Source organism: Cimex lectularius, unplaced genomic scaffold (assembly GCF_000648675.2).
Source record: "Cimex lectularius strain Harlan isolate CLEC.00 unplaced genomic scaffold, Clec_2.1 scaffold263, whole genome shotgun sequence".
Classification (NCBI taxonomy): Eukaryota; Metazoa; Arthropoda; class Insecta; order Hemiptera; family Cimicidae; genus Cimex; species Cimex lectularius.
The window spans coordinates 237,063-259,148 of NW_019392788.1; the positions used below are offsets into that span (position 1 = coordinate 237,063).

At 37.4% G+C, this 22,086-nt stretch overlaps 1 protein-coding gene and 2 pseudogenes across 6 annotated transcripts in view; 2 read left to right on the forward strand and 1 right to left on the reverse strand.

The window, feature by feature from the left end:
• The window catches only part of LOC106667006 (protein phosphatase PHLPP-like protein), a 227,194-nt gene extending 205,944 nt beyond the window's left edge, over window positions 1-21,250 (forward strand). Inside the window, exons 9-22 of one of the 6 annotated variants that reach the window (XM_014394591.2) lie at window positions 2,111-2,264; window positions 2,330-2,390; window positions 2,617-2,874; window positions 3,023-3,502; window positions 3,563-3,709; window positions 3,773-3,964; window positions 11,896-12,070; window positions 12,124-12,239; window positions 12,295-12,490; window positions 12,547-12,633; window positions 12,695-12,817; window positions 16,009-16,133; window positions 16,264-16,452; window positions 20,807-21,250. In XM_014394591.2, the coding sequence (XP_014250077.1) occupies window positions 2,111-2,264; window positions 2,330-2,390; window positions 2,617-2,874; window positions 3,023-3,502; window positions 3,563-3,709; window positions 3,773-3,964; window positions 11,896-12,070; window positions 12,124-12,239; window positions 12,295-12,490; window positions 12,547-12,633; window positions 12,695-12,817; window positions 16,009-16,133; window positions 16,264-16,452; window positions 20,807-21,041 (2,538 nt within the window). In that variant the 3' untranslated portion in view covers window positions 21,042-21,250. The remainder of the gene's footprint in view (window positions 1-2,110; window positions 2,265-2,329; window positions 2,391-2,616; window positions 2,875-3,022; window positions 3,503-3,562; window positions 3,710-3,772; window positions 3,965-11,895; window positions 12,071-12,123; window positions 12,240-12,294; window positions 12,491-12,546; window positions 12,634-12,694; window positions 12,818-16,008; window positions 16,134-16,263; window positions 16,453-20,806) is intronic. The other 5 variants (XM_014394593.2, XM_014394592.2, XM_014394595.2 and 2 more) reach the window with 5 other exon arrangements.
• LOC106666940 lies at window positions 10,703-11,566 on the forward strand (annotated as a pseudogene).
• A 368-nt stretch (window positions 21,251-21,618) lies between the features above and the next one.
• Window positions 21,619-21,731, reverse strand: LOC112127244 (annotated as a pseudogene).
• Between the last annotated feature and the right edge of the window lie 355 nt (window positions 21,732-22,086).

Here is a 22,086-nt window from a genome sequence, read left to right on the forward strand (position 1 = left end):
TTGCAATCTACATAAAACCTTGTGTAAAATGATAGGTTCACATAGTTGATTCGAGTAAGCAGAACGGCGAAATAAAAATATTAGAATATGGTCAATTTCACACATAGATTAATATGCATTTTTTTTAAGGGTCTATCAATAATTATTCAGAAATCGTGAGATGCGGTCTGGTATGATGTAGGTTTCAGAAAATAATTTTCTTTATCGTGCCAACGCTTCGATCTTCATTGAGATCATCTTCAGGGCTCAAAGTGTTTTTCTTCTGTGTAATTGTGCCATTCTTGCGTGTCGTGTTGAGAGTGCCCCTGAACATGATCTGAACATGAGCACTCTCGAAACGACACGCAAGAATGGCACAATTACTCAGTAGAAAAACACTTTGAGCTCTGAAGATGATCTCAATAAAGATCGAAACGTTGGCACGATAAAGAAAATGTTTTTCGGAAACCTACATCACACCAGACCGCATCTCACGATTTCTGTGAATAATCATAAAGACGGTCACTAACCACCACACACTATCAATAATTTTGAAACTCTAAAAAAATTATAAATGTAAATTCTAACAAAATATTATATTTAGGGGTAGTAAAACGAAATTTCATATTATTTTCACGAAAAAAATATGACCTAGTTACTTGAAAAATATTTAGTTTTTTGAAATTATTATTGATAAACTTGGTAAATTTTGATAGCTTTTAGTATATTTTTATTGCAACCTACACAAAACCTGTAAAATGATAGGTTCACATAGTTGATTTAATATTAAAAAAAAGGAAAATTTCAACTTTGAAAAAAAAAATTGGCGAAACTAGGGCCTATTCACAAGAAGTGGCGTATTTGTGTCCGACATTTGGGAGTACGGAATCTCCCAAAAATGTTTAATCTAAATCCGTGACGCACCGCCTGGTTGTTCCCTTGTTATTGTCTTTTAAGTATCGTCCATCCAGTTCTATCCTTTTTTTAGTCGAGTATGGGGATTCCAGGTGAGTCGTGTATGTAGATACAGCCCTAGCAGTGGATTTAGATTATTTGAAGCTCATGAGATGCTGTCTGGTGTGAGTAGGTTTTAGAAAAACATTTTCTTTATCGTGCCAACGTTTCGATCTTTATTGAGATCATCTTCAGGGCTCTAATTGTTTGTTTTCTGTGTAAATGTGTCCATTTTTGGGTGTCGTGTTGAGAGTAGTGGATCACGTTTTCGGTTGTAAGGGGATGAGGTTACGTTTTGGTAATTTGTGGCGTTTAGTTTCATTCGCCATTTTTTGTACCGTTGTTCAATGAAATATTGGTGTGTCTTGAGGATTCGATTTTTGGAGGTCAGAGTTAAAGGATAGAATGGCAGGGTCATCAGCGATAGTGGTGTCTGGCTGCAAAGGGATATCAGCAATATATTCAGAGTACATCGGTCGAGGTCACCACCCAGCGGGACACCCCCGTCCACCCAGTACGAATGTGTTTTAGCATTGATCACAAAGTATATATCTTGTTTTCATTAGTAGTCATATATATTTTTAATAGATAATGAGTTTGGAATCAGGTTTTTTCATATAACAAAAATTCGTATTATTGAAATTCAGTATTCTTATTATTTTTCAGTTAATTAAGTTTTTTAGTTGAGATAAGAAAATCAGTGTCACGAGCGGGATTCGAACCCACGATCTTCGGCTAAATACACCGCTACTCTACCACTTGAGCTATCGTGACTTCAAGTGGTCGAGCAGCCGCATATCTAGCCAAAGGTCGTGGGTTCGAATCCCGCTCGTGCCATTGACTTTTTTATCTCAACTAAAAACGTTAATTAATTTAAAGATATTAATTGGTCAAGCGGACCACGAAAACTAGTGAATTGTTGAATAACATATTGATAATTAATTCATCATAATAAATTGTATTTATTGGAATTTTTAAGCCCTTAGCATGGAACTCATTAATTTAACGATATTGTCCGTGTTTTATTAGTAAACTTTATTTAATAATTAACCACAATTAAATACAAAAAGGAAGCTTTCATTCTTATTTTAATTAACGCTATATTGCCCAAAAGAGTCGTGACGAACGATTTTAATTTGATAAAATTGTTAAGACAGATTTTTCTCTTGTGTTTCAGAATTTAACCCAGCTGGACGTAAGTGAAAACAGCATCGAATGCCTAGATTTGACAGCCCTCGATAAACTTCAGTCAGTGCAATGCTCGAAAAACAAGTTACAAGATTTGTCCCTAAATGGCACTTCGCTCACGTCTCTCATAGCAGGAAACAATTGTAACCCTCGATATATTTCCATTGAAAAGACAACTTTTAAGTTTATTTTTACCTCTGGTTTTCAGGTTTGACGAAGCTGTCGATATACCCAAAGCCGACCAAGTTGAAACATCTCGATATATCATAGTGAGTTTTAGTTTTATTAATTATATTAACGAGAAATTACATAACTTCATAGTGGGAAAGTGAACCGAAAAGTTTCAAGGGGAAAGTCAATCTTTTCTTCAACAGAGGCCCGTAATGAGTATGGGAATCGTTGAAAAATAAAAACATATTATTTTTCATAACAGAGGCACATAATGAGGGTGGGAATCGTTGAAAAATAAAAATAAAATCGTATTATTTTTCTCAGCAACAGACTAGAAACCCTCCCGGACTGGCTGGGGTCGTGCCAGCACCTGAGAACCTTATTTGCAAGTCACAACCTTCTCACCTCCCTTCCGGATCACCTATTCTGCTCGGAGCTTTCGTGTTTGCAGACCCTGCAGCTCAGTTTCAACAGCCTCAAATCCCTTCCGCAAGTGATTCGCCACATCCCGCTGCAACAGCTCTTTTTGCAGAGCAACATGCTAAAGGAATTACCAGAACACTTTTTCTTAGCGACTGCCAGGTAAAGAGTTCTCGTCTGTACTGTCTTTAATCAATAAAATTTAAAATAGGACATATTTTACATTAACATTATTTTAATTATTATATTCAACACTCAGCAGACTTTAAGTTGACAAAAGTGGAAACTTCAAAATTATTTTAACTTTCAGATTAAGGATACTAAACTTGAGCAAGAACCAATTGGGAGAGTTACCAACAGCCATAGGAGACGGCCACCAGCTAGAAAGACTTTACCTCACGTGCAACCAACTCACTGATATTCACATCTTGACGAAATTCACGAACCTGAGGGTACTTCATGTCGCTTACAACTTGATCACGCAATTGCCAAATTTGTGCGTCGGGTCGTGGCCGGACATGGAAGAGCTCGTGTTGTCTGGGAATAGGATCGACAGGCTGCCGGGAAACATAGCGCAATGGCAGCATCTGAGAGTCCTTCGGCTTCATTGCAACATCCTGCTGGCGTGTCCTAGCCTGGCACCTTCCACGTCGTTAAAAGTCCTGGACTTGTCGCACAACAATCTGGACAAAGTGGACTTGATGTCTCTCGTGCCAAAGCAGCTACAATTTCTCGACCTGTCCGGAAACACCAGGCTTCAAGTCGATCCGCGCCAGTTTCAAGATTACAAGTACATTAGAGAAGAGCGTTAGCATTAGCACAGAAAATAACTTAATGGTCCGATTTTCAGATCGATGAGAAAAGTAAGCCTGGTAGATGTGTCAGGCCAGAATCGCGACTCTCTGCCTGCTGGGCCCAACGACCCTAAGCCCGATCAAGAACCTTCCAACAGTCCTTGGGTCTTAGGTTTCTCAGAAACGCCTGGAAACAGAGAAAAGTATTATTTAAAAGTCCATTTCTCAGTTTTTCTCAGTTAGTTAAAATTAACTTTTTCCCCTAGGTTGTGCATTTCTCAACTGAGACTTACGAACTTCTGCAACACGGAAGCCCTCCTCGGCTTGTTCGACTCCGGGAATAATACAGAACTTCCTCAAATCTTGGCGCAATCCATTCCGAGGATTCTGTTGGAAGAGAGGACTGTTAAAGAAACGGCGAATGAATACATGAAATACACACTTTTAGCAGCGCACAGGTGACAAATTACGAGCAGTACAGCAAACCCTTTATCATCGTTCTCACCCTTCTTTCCTCTTTCATAATAAATAATATATCTGTAATATCAACTGTCGTCAAATGTCCAGTAAAAGTCAACATTAAAATCTCTATTAAGAAAAAAATTAAAACCGATTCGCGCACAAAATAAATCACAAAAATAATATCTACAAAATCACGTAGGAGTTTAAAAAAACTGTATACATATTTGGATTATTAAACTTACAAGGAGAGGACCAAGTTGGTGTGTCACGGATTTGGACAAAACTTTTTTTTGGGGGTTCTACGCTCCAAAAGATCGCACAATTCTTGTGAATAGGCCCTGGTTTCGCTAAAAAAAATTTTTGAAAAACGAAATTTTTCGTTTTATAATATGTTTATTTCGTCGTTCTACTTACTCAAATCGATCCCAATAAAAATATAGCGAAACCTATCAAAGTTTATCAATAATCAAAAGATTTCTAAAAGCCAGATATTTTGCAATTAAACTAAGTCATTAAAAAAACATTTCTGTGAAACTAATATAAAATTTTGTTTTAGCACCTCTAGACACTCTTAAATATCAACTTTTCTTTCAATTTAAATTTACCAATTTTTTAACCCCTAAAATTTTTTCAATTTTTAAGAAGTCGTTCTCTCAATATCTGATTGAAACAGCTAAAATTCAAAAACGGCTACAAAGTTTTTAACGTCAAACTTAAAATAAGAGAAACGTAACTTTTTAACGAGGTACGTACCATAAAAAGTATATAAATGATTTTCATAAATAAAAATCTAAAATAAGAAAATATTTTTGTCAGAAATATACCTCGTTTTTTTAAATAGAAACAATAGTCCGATAGAAATGATGATGATGGATTGAGTTCGGTGTTCAATCCTTTTTTAAAAAGATAGTTCCTACTCACAGTAAGCAGTAAGTTGTTTTCCAACTATCCGGATTTCGAGCCCCAAACTCATCATCAGGTTTAAATTGATCGTTGGAAAACAACTTACTGTGAGTAGGAACTATCTTTTTAAAAAAAGGATAATAGTCCGATTTTAATATTTGATAGAGTTATAAAAATGCGCTTGATAATTTCTTTAAAACCAATTATCGAACATGAAAATCGGCCCCCTAGGTACAAGAAGAAAATTGATGTTATAGATCAATTAACTAGGAATCCCAGACATGCAGGATGGTCGGCGAAATTATCAGTCAAAATATTAGTTTACACCGATTTCCGCGAAAGTCATTATTTAAAAGTTTCATAACACTAGAATCACGACAATGAAGTTAAATCCCCGTTATGACCATTTTCTGACCCATCTTCCTTACATAAAGTTTATTGAAATATGTGAAAAGCAGTATTTCGTTGATTTATCTTCTTAAATCGTACCAAATTAGAATATTCTGTGTCATAGAAAACGTTTGCTGTTTTCTTAACCAACATTGAAATTAATTACAATTAAATAAGGTTTTTAGTTGAGATGAAAAAAAGTTAATGGCACGAGCGGGATTCGAACCCACGATCTTCGGCTAGGTACGCCGCTGCTCTACCACTTGAGCTCTCGTGACCTCGATCCACTCGGACATCAACTTCCTATCTCAACCCCACCTTACGAGTTTTCCCTCCTTTTTGCCATTTTTCAAATGTCGTGTAATCGGATTGGATCGCAGCGGCGTATCTAGCCGAAGATCGTGGGTTCGAATCCCGCTCGTGCCATTAACTTTTTTTCATCTCAACTAAAAACCTTAATTAATAGTAATGTATTAATTGGTCAAGCGGACCACGAAATTAGTGGAGTTATAATTAATACAGCAAAAATAATATTTTTTCATTTCTAAAGACGATTTCTGATCATTTAATTGCAATTAAAATTAGATTTTGAAAAGAGCTTCGTTAACCCGATGACTGAATTTTCTTCTCTGACAAGAAAGTCGGTGCCTAAGTGTTTTATAATGATAATTTATGTATTTATAATTATTTCATAGTTTAGAGCTCGCACTAGGAATGTCAGTCATGCAGGACGGTCGCCGAAATTACCAGCCAAAAAATTAATTTACACCGATTTCCGCGAAAGTCGATATTGAAAAGTTTCATAACTCTAGAATGACGGCAATGTCAAGTCGAAGATTTGACCATTTTCTGAAGAATTTCACACGAATATTTTTTCGCTGTTGATATGTAATTTCACTGAACTGCAATAATCAACGTCAAAATAACCTCTGGTCTTGCTTGCTAACAATTCTAAGAGGTTTCTGTTGACAAGTAAGAATAAGTAATTTCATAAATACCTCCACTTTACCAATAACAACGTGTTCATGATAAATAGACCTAATTATTAATAAATTGACTTGATCGAGGCTAAATAAATTAATTGTCCTAAGTATCGTTTCTTCTACATAATTCAATTCTCTATTCGATAGCTTTATACATTCTCTTTTCCCGTTCGTCAGTAGTTCTGTCTCGCTATCGGTTATTTTTAGTCCAGCTTTATTCCCTTATTTATTTAGCTCGTTTAGCATATTTTTCAGTTTGGCAGCTATCTCAGCAAATATGACTCAAGTTTGTTAGTCTTTTTCCATGTATAAATATTCCTACTTTTGCCGTGTTCTCCCACTTTAACGAAACGAAAATTTTGTTCCAAGACACAATTAAATAGGGTTGGTGAGAGGGGGTCTCCCTGTCTGACTCCTCTATTTATTCGGAAGTATTCTCCAATTATATCCATTTTTATTCTTGCTTTCGTGTTTTGATTGATGATTCGGCTACAATGCTTATATACTTTTTGAGGACTTGTTGGTTTTTTAAGGCAGAAAAAAGAAATTCGTGCGAAACTGTGTCGAAGGCCTTTTCATAATCAACGAACGCCATGTATATCACATTTTGATGTTCTACAGACCTCTCTATCACCTAGCTAACTACTTGAATGTGGTCAATCGTTGAATATCTTACGAAATCCAGCTTGTTCCAGGGGTTGTTGGGCTTCCAGGTTTCCTTTTATTCGGTCCAGTAGTAGTTGTGAGAAAACTCTACTTGGGGTAGGAGTAAGAAGTAGAATAAGGGGTCGGTAATTCTTAACCTCATTGGGGTCACCTTCGAGGCTAAGGAACAAAAACGGCTGCATTCTCTGGGATTAGGATATTCAAAACAGGCTTACCCTCCACAAAGACCGATGTTCTTTCAAGTCAAATACTTAAGAGTGTACCTAGACTGATGATTGACCTGGGAATCCCTACACAAGACATTGGATACAAGTTAACAGAAGACATGGCTAACTAAGCAGACTTCTAAGAACGAAATCCTTTTGACCTTCACACTAAACTAATCTTATACATGACTTCACTGCGACCACTTTAGACATAACGCAGTAAAACTGTGGGGTTCTGCCAAGCCATCCAACATCCAGCGCATCTAATCAGTCTAATCAAAAGTCCTCAGACAAATCGTCAAACCTCCCTGCTACGTCACTAACCTCACGAAACGAATTCCTTTTGTAAACGAAATGATTTATTCCCGATTCAAAATCTTACACCCTAACTTCTCGATTCATCCTAACCATACTGCTCGAACCCTATTTATACATTCCTAACCACGTCGCCTTGATCGGCAACAGCAAACCTCCTTAACCCCACACATTCAGTGCCAGTATTGGCTGGTTTCTCTTGGCATGTGTCTACAGGTGCAGCGATGGCATTAGCGTTAATGATCGTGTGAAAAAAAGGGTTTGTCATCACATTTGCAAAATGTCCTGGTAAATACGTGTACAAATAAAATAAACGGGACAACAGTTCGGCACGACACAGCCGTAGTACGGGTTTAGCATAGATATCTAATAATTAGTGAATAAACACTTGTTTCCTTTTAATGTGACTTAATTTTCTGTTTCTAAATCATTTAAAAAATATTTTATTCTCTACTCTCTAATTCCACCACCGCTGGTAGGAAAACGGCAGGGAGAGGGTGACAAAAACTGGTAGCGGCGCGTTTAATTGATAGCAATGAAGCTTTTTTTTTTCAAAATCTAATTTTAGTCGCAATAGCGTATCAATCATAATTCGTTATTTAGAGATTTTTTTTCCAATGGATACCACGAACTGGAGGAGTTCCCTCCTGAGCAATGCAGCTGAGCTGTACAGTTTATTGTACTTTATCCCTGGCTCCATGTTTGGGGGAGGGCTCGCAACACAAATGTGAACTTGAGCCCCCGTTGTAACGGTGTTCTTCCATCGAAGAAACTCATTTTTGAAGGGGGTTGGGACCAAATTCAGGGTCGCTGAGATCCGATCCCGCCCCTTCCATTGATGAGTGCCATGTCAATTTCTTTCAATTGCGGCCACCGGTCCCCTTAGGCGTCAGAAAAAGTCCAGAGGCGACGATGGGTATGGAACCCACGACCGCGGGTTCTACTAGCCGAGAGTCTGACGCCTTAACCATTCGGCTACCGTGGCCCCCTATTTATAAATTTACAAAAATAGTATTTTTGGTGTATTAATTTCATTGTTGGTTAAGATAAATACGAAAATGTTATATCTACAGAATATTCTAATTTAATATGTTTTAAAAAGATAAATCAACAAAATACTGCTATTTTCCATATTTTAATAAACATTGTGTAAGCAAAGTAGGTCGGAAAATGGTCATAACTGAGATTTGACTTCATTGTCGTGATTCTGGCGTTATGAAACTTTTAAATAACGACTTTCGCGGAAATCGATGTAAATTAATTTTTTGTCTGATAATTTCGACGACCTTCTGCGTGACTGACTTTCCTAGTGTAAGCTCTAAGATAAGTTTTCACAATACGTAGTAGAAAACCGATTTTCATGGTTGATAATTTGTTTTAAAAAATTTTTCAATTGCACTTTATAACTTTATCAAGATGTAGATGTAACGTCAGGGTATAGTATACTGCGCTCTTTAAGAGCTATTGTATCCCGCGAGCTCTGCCTAAAGCACATCGGTGAGTCCTATTTCATCAAGGAGCTTGATTAATAGGCCCGGTTGCAGTGGTTGAAGCTCTTCTATGGTCACATTGTACATCCCATAACATTTCCTCCTGCGGGCTAGTGTAGCTCCGCAGTTTGTTAGTAAATGTGTTGGTGTCTCTTCTGCTTCCTTGCAGAATCTGCATGTGCCATCTTGGATTGTTCCAATTTTCTTTAAGTGTCCATTTAATTTACCGTGTCCTGTTAGGAATCTAATTAGGATTCGCAGTCTGTTCCTGCTTCCCTTGACACATTCTGAAATTTCTTTCCTTCCAAAATTGGTTAGAAGATTCTAGGATTGTCTGTGTTCAATGAGTGAATTCCAAAGTTCCCTCATTTGCTTTTTGTCCTTCTGTCTGAGATATTCGTTAATAGTGTTGATTCCTATGCCACAGAAGGGCTCAGGTCCTATCAGCGGTGTAGCAGCCCCTTTCCTTCCAATGGTGTCCGCTTTCTTGTTGACTTCTACTCCCATGTGACCTAGCAGAGGCTAACTTTATCAAACATCGGACTATTATTTCCATTTAAAAAACGAGGTTAATTTCTGACAAAAATATTTACTTATTTTATCTATTTTCCTATAGTCATTTTGTATATATTTCCATGGTACACACGACGTTAAAAAGGTCGTGTCTCTTCTATCAAATGGCACGTACGTTTTTGAATTAGAGACGTTCCAATCGGATATTGCGAGGAAGACTTCTTAAGAATCTGAAAATTTTAGAGGTCAAAAAATCGATAAATTTAAATTCAAGCGAAAATTTATATCTTCGGGTCTCTTGAGGTACTAAAACTTAATTTCATATTAGTTTCACGAAGAAACTTTTTATGACCTAGTTTGGTGTGTCCGATATTTTGAAATGTAGAATCACTAAAAAAAAGTTTGCTCTAAATCCATGAAACACCAACCTGGTCGTCCCTTGTTAGTAACGGTCTAGTGTAAGTTTTTTGTAAGGTTTTAAAAAGAATGAGTTTTTTACCGCTGGTTGATTTAAAGAAGGGGTGGATTTGTTGGCCATGGCTTATGTGAGTCGCTGGTCCAATCACTACATAAAAGAAGACTCTGATTTAATAATATCCAAATGGTCTGAGATTTGAACAAGAGCGACATACAACCTTCAACCTTCTTAGGAAAGATTTTTATTTTTTGTGTTTCTTTTTCCTGCCAGCCTAGCAGCTTATCTGCCTTTTGTGTGACAGACTGTCTGCATGCCTTTTGTCTGTTTGCCTCTCTGTTCATGTTTTGTCTACCTGTTTGTACTTCGTGTGACTACCCGCAATTTGGTTTATTACAGATAATCCTAGTTTGCCAATCTTTGCTGGTCTGTCAGATGAGTTTTGCATTTCGTCACCTTCTATGTTTTAAATAGAAATCAAATTTTCTCTATAACCTTCTTTTCAAGTTCATCCTCATTACCCCGTAGTTGACGTAAGGGGAACATTGATGAATGACTGTACACGTCTTGACGCCTGCTGTATGTGTGTAGTTTCCGATCATCTTGGTCCGTCTAATTTCGTTTTTTTGTCGTTCAGGCTCGTTTAGGCTTTCGCCTGAATGGAAGTATCTTGACTTACCTTTCTTATAATCCTGACCAACCGGAGACTCGAAACAGCAAGATAATGCTCGGAAACGACCAAACTCCATCTAGTTTGTTAAATATCAAACAATTCGATATGTCTATAGTTTTATAAGTACCTATCGGTCTGCCTACCCTTTCTGAATTTTGCCAGTTAGGTAGTATAGGCTGTTCGGGTTTTCGAACATGGCAGCGCCGACTAGTGTCGTCGTCCTAGATAAAGGAAATAATACAACCTGCACCATTAATTTACACGGAGCGACAGTTGTTTCCTGGAGGGCAAATAATCAAGAACAACTATTCGTAAGCAAGCAAGCAGTTTTTGACGGGAAGCAACCTATTCGTGGAGGAATCCCTTTTGCCTTCCCTCAATTCGGACCGTGGAATTATGGGCCAGACCATGGCTTTGCTCAAGTTGTTAGATGGAACCTCGAAAAGGGTCCCGAACGACTACCTAGTGGTGACGTGGAAGCAATATTTTCCACCATGGACAGTGACTGGACGAGATCCATGTGGAACGATCCCTTTCGCCTGACATATCGGCTCATACTTAGAGAGAAAGTTGCATTTCATAATCGGCGTGTATAATCCTAGTACAGACATAACCTTCAGTTTTAACATCGACTTCATACATATGTCAAAGTGCCCGATGTGAGGAGGTGTCAAATCACAGGACTTCACGGGTGTACTTTTATAGATAAGACTAGAGATGGTGCAATTTACCAAGAAGGGAGGGAGTCGGTAAGCATAGGCGAATGGACTGATAGGATATATCAGAACACCACTCAGAAATTCATTGTAACGAATGTGGTTTCAGGAAGAAAAATGAGAATACAGAAGTAAATTTCCCAGATAATGTTGTTTGGTTGTTGGTCAGATCATAGTAAGGATTATCCAGATTTTGGAGATGATGAATTTCCAAACATGATTTGTGTGGAGTCCGATCATGTTTCTAGCCAGGTTCATTTATTGCCAGGCACTGCCTTTGAAGCCATCCAAATTCTACAGGTTATGTAGACTGAATCATGGCGCGTTCTCTAGATTTAAATCTTGATTTAATTCAGATTTTTCATCTATGGTAGGAAATATATATATATATATAGTATAGGCAGACCATGATGATTTTATATGTTCTGCATAAACAAGCACAGGAAGGACCATTTTGTCTATCACAAATGACAGACCCAAAACATCAAATATAGGCAGAGCAGAAAGTTCGTATTTCGTTTGTTTCTATAAACATGTTTATAAATATCAATTAATGAACGTCCCTACCTTATTATTTTTGGATTTGTGTATAATACTACTCTGTACTCTACTTTTTACTTAGTTCGTACTAACTCTGTTTGTGTTTGATCTGTGCAGAGAATTAAAAGAGAAAGGCCAACGGGTGGGTGTTTGTGCAATGGTTTGTCATATATGCAGCGAAAGAGGTCCTGGAATAAGGAAGAGGACTCTCAGGATCGCGACAGTCGGAGAGGCCAAAGCTGTCCTTTATAGAGGAGATTCCACTTTGACACTTGCCCATGTACCTACACAGGTAATGACGTAGTTTCATAAATCATGCAAGCGGGCTAAACCATTTTTTATCAGGTTACAAGAAGCCAAATAGGAAACAGTGCGATGTTCCCACTAGTCGTTCCCGACCCGCACGTCACGGAACTCACTCTCAAAGACTGCGATGAAATGATAATAATGGCCAATAAAAGGTAAAAGGAAAATAAATCGATTTTTAACGGATAAAATTTAACGTTAAATTTTAAGGCTATGGGAAGTCGTAAGCCCTGAGGACGCCGTGGCGGAAGTGAGGTCTATCTCGGACCCTGTCCTTTCAGCAAAAAGACTTCAGGATTTGGCACAAAGTTACGGTTGCGAGGACAACCTGAGCGTGATGGTTGTCAGGCTAGGCGGCCAGTCGCACCAAGATCAACTGTTAAGAGAGCTCAATTATACAATACAGGTAATTAAAAGCTTTAAAATGTACAATACGACTTACCAAAATACAAAATTCTACAGTTCTGTGAATCTGCCGGACAGGAAAGCTTCAGGCACCCAGTCATCGGATGCCAAATGGTAAGGCGTGAAGCCCATTGTGACGGGATCGTAAGTCTCTTATAAATCTAAAAATTGAACATTGCTAATTTTATCATCTCTTATTTTGCAGCACGCCACCGAAAACACTTGTTGGTGCCAGGGAGACAGGTCGTCACCGAGCGGGCAGAGTGATCAAGCAAGCTGTGGTAGAACGAGCTCGAGGGAAAACTATGGCCATTACTTCACAGATAAAGTAAGATATTTCAATACACGAAGTTATTATAAAAAATAATTAACTAGTTTTCGTGGTCCGCTTACCCATTAATATATTTCAATAAATTAAGGTTTTTAGTTGAGATAAAAAAGTCAGTGCCACGAGCGGGATTTGAACCCACGATCTTCGGCTAGATACGCCGCTGCTCTACCACTTGAGCTATCATGACTTCGATCACTCGGACACCAACTTCCCATCTCCACCCCACATTTTTTTTTAATTTTCCCTCCTTTTTGCCATTTTTCAAATGTCGTGTAATCTATTTGATTCTCGGCGACAAATGAAATGGCCATGGAGAACTTTAGTGAAGTATACATCATTTTAACTTATTAAATTCACTAGTTTTCGTGGTGACCAATTAAATTGAATTTGAAAAATGGCAAAAAGGAGGAAAAATTCAAAAGGTGGAGTTGAGATGGGAAGTTAATCGACGTCTCGATAATTCATCTGGTAGAGTAGCGGCGTATTAAGCCGAAGGTCGTGGGTTCGAATCCCGCTTGTGACACTGACTTTTTTATCTCAACTAAAAACCTTAATTAATTGAATGATAAAAAATAATAGTGTATACAAACAGTTTTATGAGGAAAAATATATATCTCACACTTTTAGTCATTTTGCGGCGAACATTGAGCTTATTGACGATCCCTCGCCACCGGTTTGGAAAACACAAACTAGTACAACTTTCAAATCAGCACGTGCAGTCTTTTGAAACAATATATGCACTAAAATAGACGGTATTTGGAACTTTATCTTAAGGCAGCTTATTTCTCCATTGATCAAACCAGGGTATTTTAAAAGTCCACATAAAAAGCATAATCAATTGTCATTGTACTTGGAAGAAGCATTTTGATATATACTATTATTATGTTACAACAGCTAGAGTGCTGCAAGCAACTTTGTTGTCTTTATGGACTTCATAACAATCGTAACAATTTAAGAGTGAAAAATTAATCGATTAATTAATTGCTAACAAAACACTGATCTGTTGATATCTGTTGTCACTTTCGAGTGAATTGTCGGGAATGGTTCGGGATGAAGGGTGTTGGACTAGGGAGTTAGGGAGGATTTTATGGAGGCGTCTGTATCGACTTCTTGTTGTTTCGAGGACAAATGGAATTCAAAGATCTGTGGGAAATAGGAGTAGAGAGCTTAGGCAATTAATTTTCTACTGGAGCAACTGGATTCTTTGGAGATTGAAAAGCTTGGTTGTAACCCGTAATTCAATTATGTACGTTCAGATTGGTTGTAATAATGTTATGTATACGAGGCATTTCAGTCATGTGTGATCGTTCTAAGTAAAACTTTCTTCGATGTCAAGTCCTAAATTGCAACGTACATTTGGTGCTCCGAGTGGAACTCTGGAACTGGAGTTGTAGTAAATTAGACGAGAGGTGATGTTTATTTGTCGGATTTTAATACTCTACTTGAAGAATCATTCTTCCAATGAGGAGAAGACCATCTCTAGGAGGTTCCTGAAGTTGGACCAGGCCCAAAACTGTCATAGCATTTAAACAACCGGTACCTTTATTAAGTGGTGTGGAAAAAACATGTAAATAAAAAACTCCAAAATATGCTTCCAATCTTAAACTTCTCGTATAAGCCTTATAAATATTTAGTTGTTTATATTTCTCGAACGATTAAATAATGATCTTCTTAGTGTAATACTGTTTATCCGTTTCTTCTGGGTCGACTTAATGTCTGAAACTGTTATTGAGAATAAAGGCACTTCCAACTCACAGATCTCAGATGTCAATACGATCGCAGTTCCAAAAATATGTCGAGTGTAATTTCGAGAGATATGAGGCGATCATATTTTAACTGATTTAGAAAGTCGTTTCTGACCTATCAATAGTGTCTGTCAAATGTACGTTTTGTAGCAATTTGAACTTGTGCGAAGTACAAAGACTGACGATGAAGTGATTACTCGTCAATCAGTTATTTCATACAATCTATCAGATGATTATTTATATACTGGTACTGAAGTGCCCTGGCCTCCCCTACAATCCTAGTCCATCTCTTCTGTCCTCGTGCGACTCGTCCATTGTTCAATCTGCATCTTTCTGAGGTCGTCCAAAAATCTCTTTCTAGGCCTTTCTCGTAGACATCTATCACCTGGCTTACCTCATGAAACGTTCTTTACGGTCCGTACTCTGGCAACCTTTCCACGTGGCCAAAACTTTCAATCCCGTTTGTACGAATCTGCTAGTCACCATCCATGCAAACTACGCCGAAGATCTTCCGAAGCACTTTTCTTTCGAAAAGCCCCAAAAATCTTCGTCCGCGCACACCATTTTCGACGTTTCAGACCCGTAAAAAACATTGGCCTTTCTATTTTCATGAAAATGAACGAGATGAGTATTTCTTTGCAAGAGAAGATGCAACTTTCGATGCTAATGACAATGTTCTGACCTTCAAAAGAAAAATCCAGTTTTGTGTAGAATCTGTTGAGAAGGAAGAGGTGGAGAATATTCCTGTGTTAAGTGATTTTTTAAAAGAAAACAAACTGGAGCTTGATTGATGAAATCTGAACACCTTCGAAGTTTGGAGATATCATTCCAGCACTACTTCCCAACAGCTCGAGGTAAGCTGCAAGATCATGAATGGGTGGTCAAACATTTTTCATTTTCGACAAAGCCAACCAGTCTATCTTCAAGAGAATATGTTTGATAGACATTAATTTGGCGTCCACCTTGAAATCTACTTTGGTGTCCCATACTTATCCCCATTTTGGCTCCGTCTAGAAAAAAATTTCAACCTCTCGTTGAAAAACCAAAACGCGTTCTTTTTCCATTTGCTACAACGTACCTACGTGAATCCGGATTTTCTATTTACAACCTACCAAAACTAAATACCGAAGCTGTCTACATGCTGAACCCGATATCCGTCTCCAGCTATCAAAAATTGAACCCAACATATCCAAATTGTGCAGGCTAAACAAATGCACTCTTCCCATTAATTTATTTTATTACTTCTGACATTAGCTCGAGTTTCACCTAGGTCCGGATTCCGTTCTGCCCAATTTGATTTTGTGTTTCGGGTTTGTAAATAAAGTTAAGTATGTCAACTAAAATCTTGCATCACCTTAAATAAAGCAGGATCATTTATATAGAAACATGTCAAAAATAGCTATATAAACCATAACCTATTGTCAATGTCATAATAAATTGCAGGAGATAATGGAAAGGCACAGCTACCCATCGGTTCTAATGAGAGAGAACGGAACAAGGAAGATGTGCTCCAAGCTCGCACACCAAGATGCCCACCTGGCCGATTGTGACGAATCCCTTTCAGACAGGTAATTAAGACACTTTAAAAAGTATGTAATACAATCACACAGAGTAAACACCACAATAAAGTTGCACAAAGATTGAGAATGAAGGAAATGTCGGTTGGGATGTATTGAAAAAGAGTTTGCAAATCGCCAGGTCGGGGCATTTGTCGGATGAACAATTCCGATGCTGGGAGTACATGCTCGAGCAGAACACTCAGATGCTCTTCGACAAAGAATTGGACACACTGTCGCGCGGTGTCGCTAGGAGACCCGCGAGGCCGCAGATGTGGCCCAGGGCCAAAAGCAGTCCTCACCTCAACTCCGACCCTTCATTCCTTTCCAGGTGACTACACAATAGCAGATAAAACACTGTGTGATCCCTAGCCTTAAGCACGGATTAATCTAATTTGCTAACGGATATAATTTGAAAATAATAACAATAAAGATTAAGTATTTATTTTTTGTTTTCACGCTTTCAAACGATAAGGAGAAGGTGTTGGGAATAATATTTGAATTTGAAAAGAAGGTAAATTTTGTATGTAAGCACCATTTATGTATATTTTTCTAGTTTTAAAAAGTACTGTATCAAGGTTCAGCAAATACAATCACAACTAGCATTTCAATTTTAAATATTTAATGGAAGTAATCTTTATGAATAGTATTGGTTAAGATAAAAAAAGTCAGTGTCACGAGCGGGATTCGAACCCACGACCTTCGGCTAAATGCGCCGCTACTCTACCACTTGAGCTACTCGGACACTAACTTCCCATCTCAACCCCACCTTTCGAATTTTCCCTCCTTTTTGCAATTTTTCAAATGTCGTGTAATCTATTTGATTCTCGGCGACAAATGAAAAGGCCACGGAGAGCTTTCGTCAATCGGACCACGAACTGTAATGTATTTAATCGAAGATTGAAAATAGTCGCCCTGGTTCGCCTATTTACGTAGTGATTGTTTTCGTATGAAATAAAAAATTCTTTCCAACTTTTGTACCAAGATCTACATTGCTCAAGAACGGTTTTCCTAGCACAGCAACCTTTACCGAGCTATTTCGGGGAAGTCGCATACGATATGCTCTCTTATCTCTTCTAAACATAATCGATATTGGTCTGTTGATAGACTCAATTTTGTTAAAGAAGTACTTTACTGGATCACATCCTATAGATACCAGTTAGAATATTTTCTTCCTTTCTTTTAAGTAGGATATCCTCTTTTTTTCCCCTAAAATCCTTTTTTGACATCTAATGCTTCGTTGCCTGAACTCATGACCTGGCACACACTTTAAGCCAGGAACACACTTACCCGATGCTACCCGACGCCTTGCCACGTTTTGGTAGGGTGTGCACACCTATCCGACGCAAGGTCACTACGCGTACAGTCCACAGCGTTTATCACAATAATCACTACCACAATCGCAACGCATCTTTTGTTCATTAATGCACTATTTTGAGCTAAACCTTGTAATAAATTGTTAGTTAAATTTTATGAGCACAACCATCTATTAAATTGTTTGTTAAACTTAATTGTTTTAAATAAAGTTACTCCTAACCATCATAATAAAACAATGTTTATAAAAACTTATGAATTTTTGATCTCGTTTAATTTGGTTCACATTAAAATAACATGTTGTAATTAATATAACGACCAAATTACATGTACTTAGTTTGAAATAAACTACAAAAAATATGAGTAATCCTGTTCTAACACTACTCGACGAAAATCGCAATGCATCTTTTGTTTTTAATGCACTATTTTGAGCAAAACCTTGTAACAAATTGTTAGTTAAATTTTATGAGCACAACTATCTAATAAATTTGTTAAGTTTGTTACACTTAATTGTTTTAAATATAGTTACTCCTAACCATTATAATTAAACAATGTTTATAAAAACTTATGAATTTTTGATCTCATTTGATTTGGTTTACATTAAAATAACATGTTGTAATTAATACAACGACTAAATTACATGTACTTAGTTTGAAATAAACTACAAAAAATATAAGTGTCCTGTTCTGATGCTACCCGACATTAGAAAATGGTGTAATTTTACGATCAAAATTATGAAATAAACTGTTAATTAAATTTTATGAGCAAAACCGTGTAATAAATTGTTCCAATTTTAGTATATGTACCGCCGAAGCGAGTACAATAAATTGTTAGTTAAATTCATTGTATCAAAAAATCGTATTCCGGTGTTTTCATTAATTTTCTACCAAACCATTAAAATTAATTTTTTAAATAAAAACTAATTAATTTTTAAACAAAGTTAATTTGGTCTATATTAAAATAAGTATGTTGTAATTAATATAACAACAATAATACATGTAGTTTGAATAAAAACATGAGTGTCCGGTTCTTTTGTCTTCGTCTGCTACCCGACGAAAATCTGGACAGTGGAAATCGCGAGCGTAGAGTAGGTTAGCGTGGCATGGCATCGGGTAGATGTGCATGGGGATAATGCAACCTTATGGAAAATCGGAGTTTGGATTTGCGTCGGGTAGCATCGGGTAGATGTGCACGGGGGTAATGCAACCTTATGGAAAATCGGAGTTTGGATTTGCGTCGGGTAGCGTCGCATGGCGTAGCATCGGGTAAGTGTGTTTCTGGCTTTAGGTTGAAATTTTTAGATACCTCTAGATTTAGGCAGTTCAGGCAACTTTTGAGTTAACATCACTATCATGCAGTACTTTTAGAACTGCCTGGCTATCTGAAAGTATTATTGTTGCACCCTTGCGTTTTTATTACCTATTTCATACGCACAGTTTGTATGACAAGCAGTTCGGATTGAAAGATGATTATGAATGGGCCGAGAACAACGTGGTGTTCATTTTACCCTTTCTTTTATACCTATACCATTTTCCATTTTCGAGCCAAAGAAGGCTCTAGATTTATCTTTCCTTATTTTATTTTTCCCATTAACACTGTTTTCAATAATTATATTGCATACTTTTTCAAAGTCTAGTATTTCCTCTGATAACTTGAGAGGAAAAACTTGATAAAGTGCACATTAATTTTTCCGATTTGGATTCAGGCAAACTACATATAAACTGAGCGTGTTTAGTGATTTTCAGGTATATAACTCATAGTTTTAACCGTGTCAGTTACTCTAGCTTTGTGGAAGATTTTATTATGGCCTGTACCTTCCTTTGGGGCTGTGGGCAATGCTTTAAACACAGCAACAGTGATGCTAAAAAAAGGTCGTTTTGGATCTATCTCTCAAATTCTTCCACAGTCTTTGGCACGCCCAATGTGTCAATGTTCGATCATGGGTTCACTTAAGGTGTGCATTCCATGTTAACCTTTGGTCAAGAACTACTAAGTATGTAATTTCTTGGCAATATTTTATTTCTTAATTTGGCAAGATTAGGCTTATAATTAATATAGACTTTAATAGAAGTTCCCCTATTTAGACCGTTGAAAGCCACTCAAAGAGCCCAATCACGTTTATCTGTCAGTTTTCCATGTCCATCTTGTATCGACGATTAACTGAAGTAACTGCAGCAGTCCGGTGGGATATCCAGCATTTGACAAGTCAACAGTAACGAGAATAGACACAGCTTAAGGGAAAAAATTAAGAAAGTGCACGTTAATTTTTCCGATTTGGATTCAGGCAAACTGACAGATAAACTGAGCGTGTTTAGTGCTCTTAAGAAGGAGAACAAGCTGTAACAGGCGGACAAAATAATCAGCGAGGTGTTTGAGAGAGGGATATTTGAAATTCTGTCAAGTCAATCAAGCACCGAAACGACAACTTAATTATTACCTCTAATTAATTTTTGGCCTTGCATCAGATGGGTTAAAGATGATTAAATGTCAAAATTTACAGCTAGAATAGGAGAACCAGGATCAGAGAGGATTTTTTTCACAAATTTTAAAAAAGGCAACAGACAACCTTACAAACATTTATGGCTTTCAATAAAGTTAAGAAGAATGAGTTTTCAAGTCAATCAGGTCTGCAAGTCAAATCTGCATTTATTAAAACTCGTGAAATCACTTTAAGTCTAACTATAGCTATATTTTCTCTTAGCTCATAAGCCGATTTTCTTCAAAGTTCTCCCGGTTACTTAGTACTGTTCTGACAGTCTCAATTTTATACTTGGCGACGCTGATCCTTTTATCCTTAAGAGAATCGCCTGTTGTAGATTTCATTGGACCGTCCATGCATACAAACCGCCTTCTTTATGTTTTTGTCCATGGATTATAATCATATAGGCCGCAATATTCTTCTTGCCATGGGCAATGTTTATGTATATATGAAAAAAGAAAAAAATAGGAATGTTTTGGGGAAAAAATTGTCCCAGATAAGATGTTGCTGATGTACAATATGGTCAACTTTACGTTAATATACATTAATTATAAATACCAATTTATTTGCTGGCATGAAACAAAAAATATTTTTCTATTATTTTAGTTTTATATGAGAATTAATGATAATAGAGATGGATGCTCCCCAGGCACTGCAGCCTCCTGGCTTATTGTACGCTCCTAGTTCCCTATACGAGTAGTAATAATCTTTTTAATTAAACAAATTCGTCCTTGATTAGAACTCGAAATAGTAAAACGTGTTTAAACTTGGTTTGTAAATGAGTTGTAAACAAGTTATCCTGAATTATATTGTAATGTGGAATTTGGATAAGTAAGTTTACATATATGATAAATGTAGTGATGATCAAAATTGTAAAATGTCGATTTTTCAGGGCATTCGGAAGCACGAGGTCATTCCAGTCTGGCCTAACCAAGTTCGGCTCGCAGTCGTCGAGGAGATCGCTCCACGCAGGGCCGAACGCTGCCTACTTCGGAAGCCTCCAGAGGCTGTTGCCGTACACGGCCGACTACGACTTCTCCATAATAAAAGAACGTAGCGAAGTCGACTCTCTGGAGACGGAAGACCGGATGTCCAAGTACTGGGACGTCGCGACGACCGAGCTGTAATCGCATGCGTGAAGGAAGTTTCGATAGATCTCAAATTTGAACCCCTTGTTCCTAGAAACGGGCCGAGAAAACGGACGGTTTTTTGTACAAGTGACGGTATTTTTCAAAACAATCGATGCCTGCGCTTTTTAGTAGACTTGCATGTCACTTTTCGAGCCAAAGTTTATTTTTTTTTAAACAATTTGTAAACATTGTAAATATTAGTTTTTTATCTTTTAAAAAAGTGTTCTGTGTTTCTAATCCTTTCCTCCTCTAGCGGACCCTAGACCTACAATAACATTCCACAATGCAGTTATTATTTTGTTATCTCTTTATAAAAACTTTTTTTCTGCTTTATTTTTACATTAAATTTTTGGGTGTTTCAAGAATTTACACCATCATAAACATCTTTTTCTAATTAAATTTATTTCTAAAAAATTTAAATTTTTTATATATACAGTTTCTTATAAAAGATATGGAACTTCAAATTTTTTTTTATTAAAAAAAAATTATAAATATAAAAAAGAAGTTTTTAAGAAAAAGCCATACTACATAGTAAAAATTATAAAGCCTTTCTTGTTCAATAATATTGAATGATATATTGAACCCAATTTAATAACCCAATAACACTCATCAGTGAGTCCCCCTACACGGAAATCTTTAGAAAAAGGCGAAATATTTATTCGTTATGAAGGGAGGAGACCAGATGATCGAGTCAAGAGCACGACCGGTAGATGGCCCTCACAGAACCTGAGCAGGAGACGAGGGATCGTACTCACCCGACTGAGGATTGGCCATACGCGGTTAACACATGGGCACCTGCTTTTTGGCCAAATCCCGCGCAGGTGCCCCTTATGCAGAGAAAGGTTGCTCGATGTGTCCCACATAATAGAGGCGTGTCATGCCTTTACTCCATACAGAGAGCGTGTAGGCATGCCGCCGGACTTAAGGAGGGTCTCGAACACGGTAGCGAGTTTCAGAGTCCCCTGTTCCGCTTTTTAGAGGTTGTTGTTGGCATGTTTGTGACAAATGTTTTGTCTGAGTGCATGTATTTATTAGTAGCGTG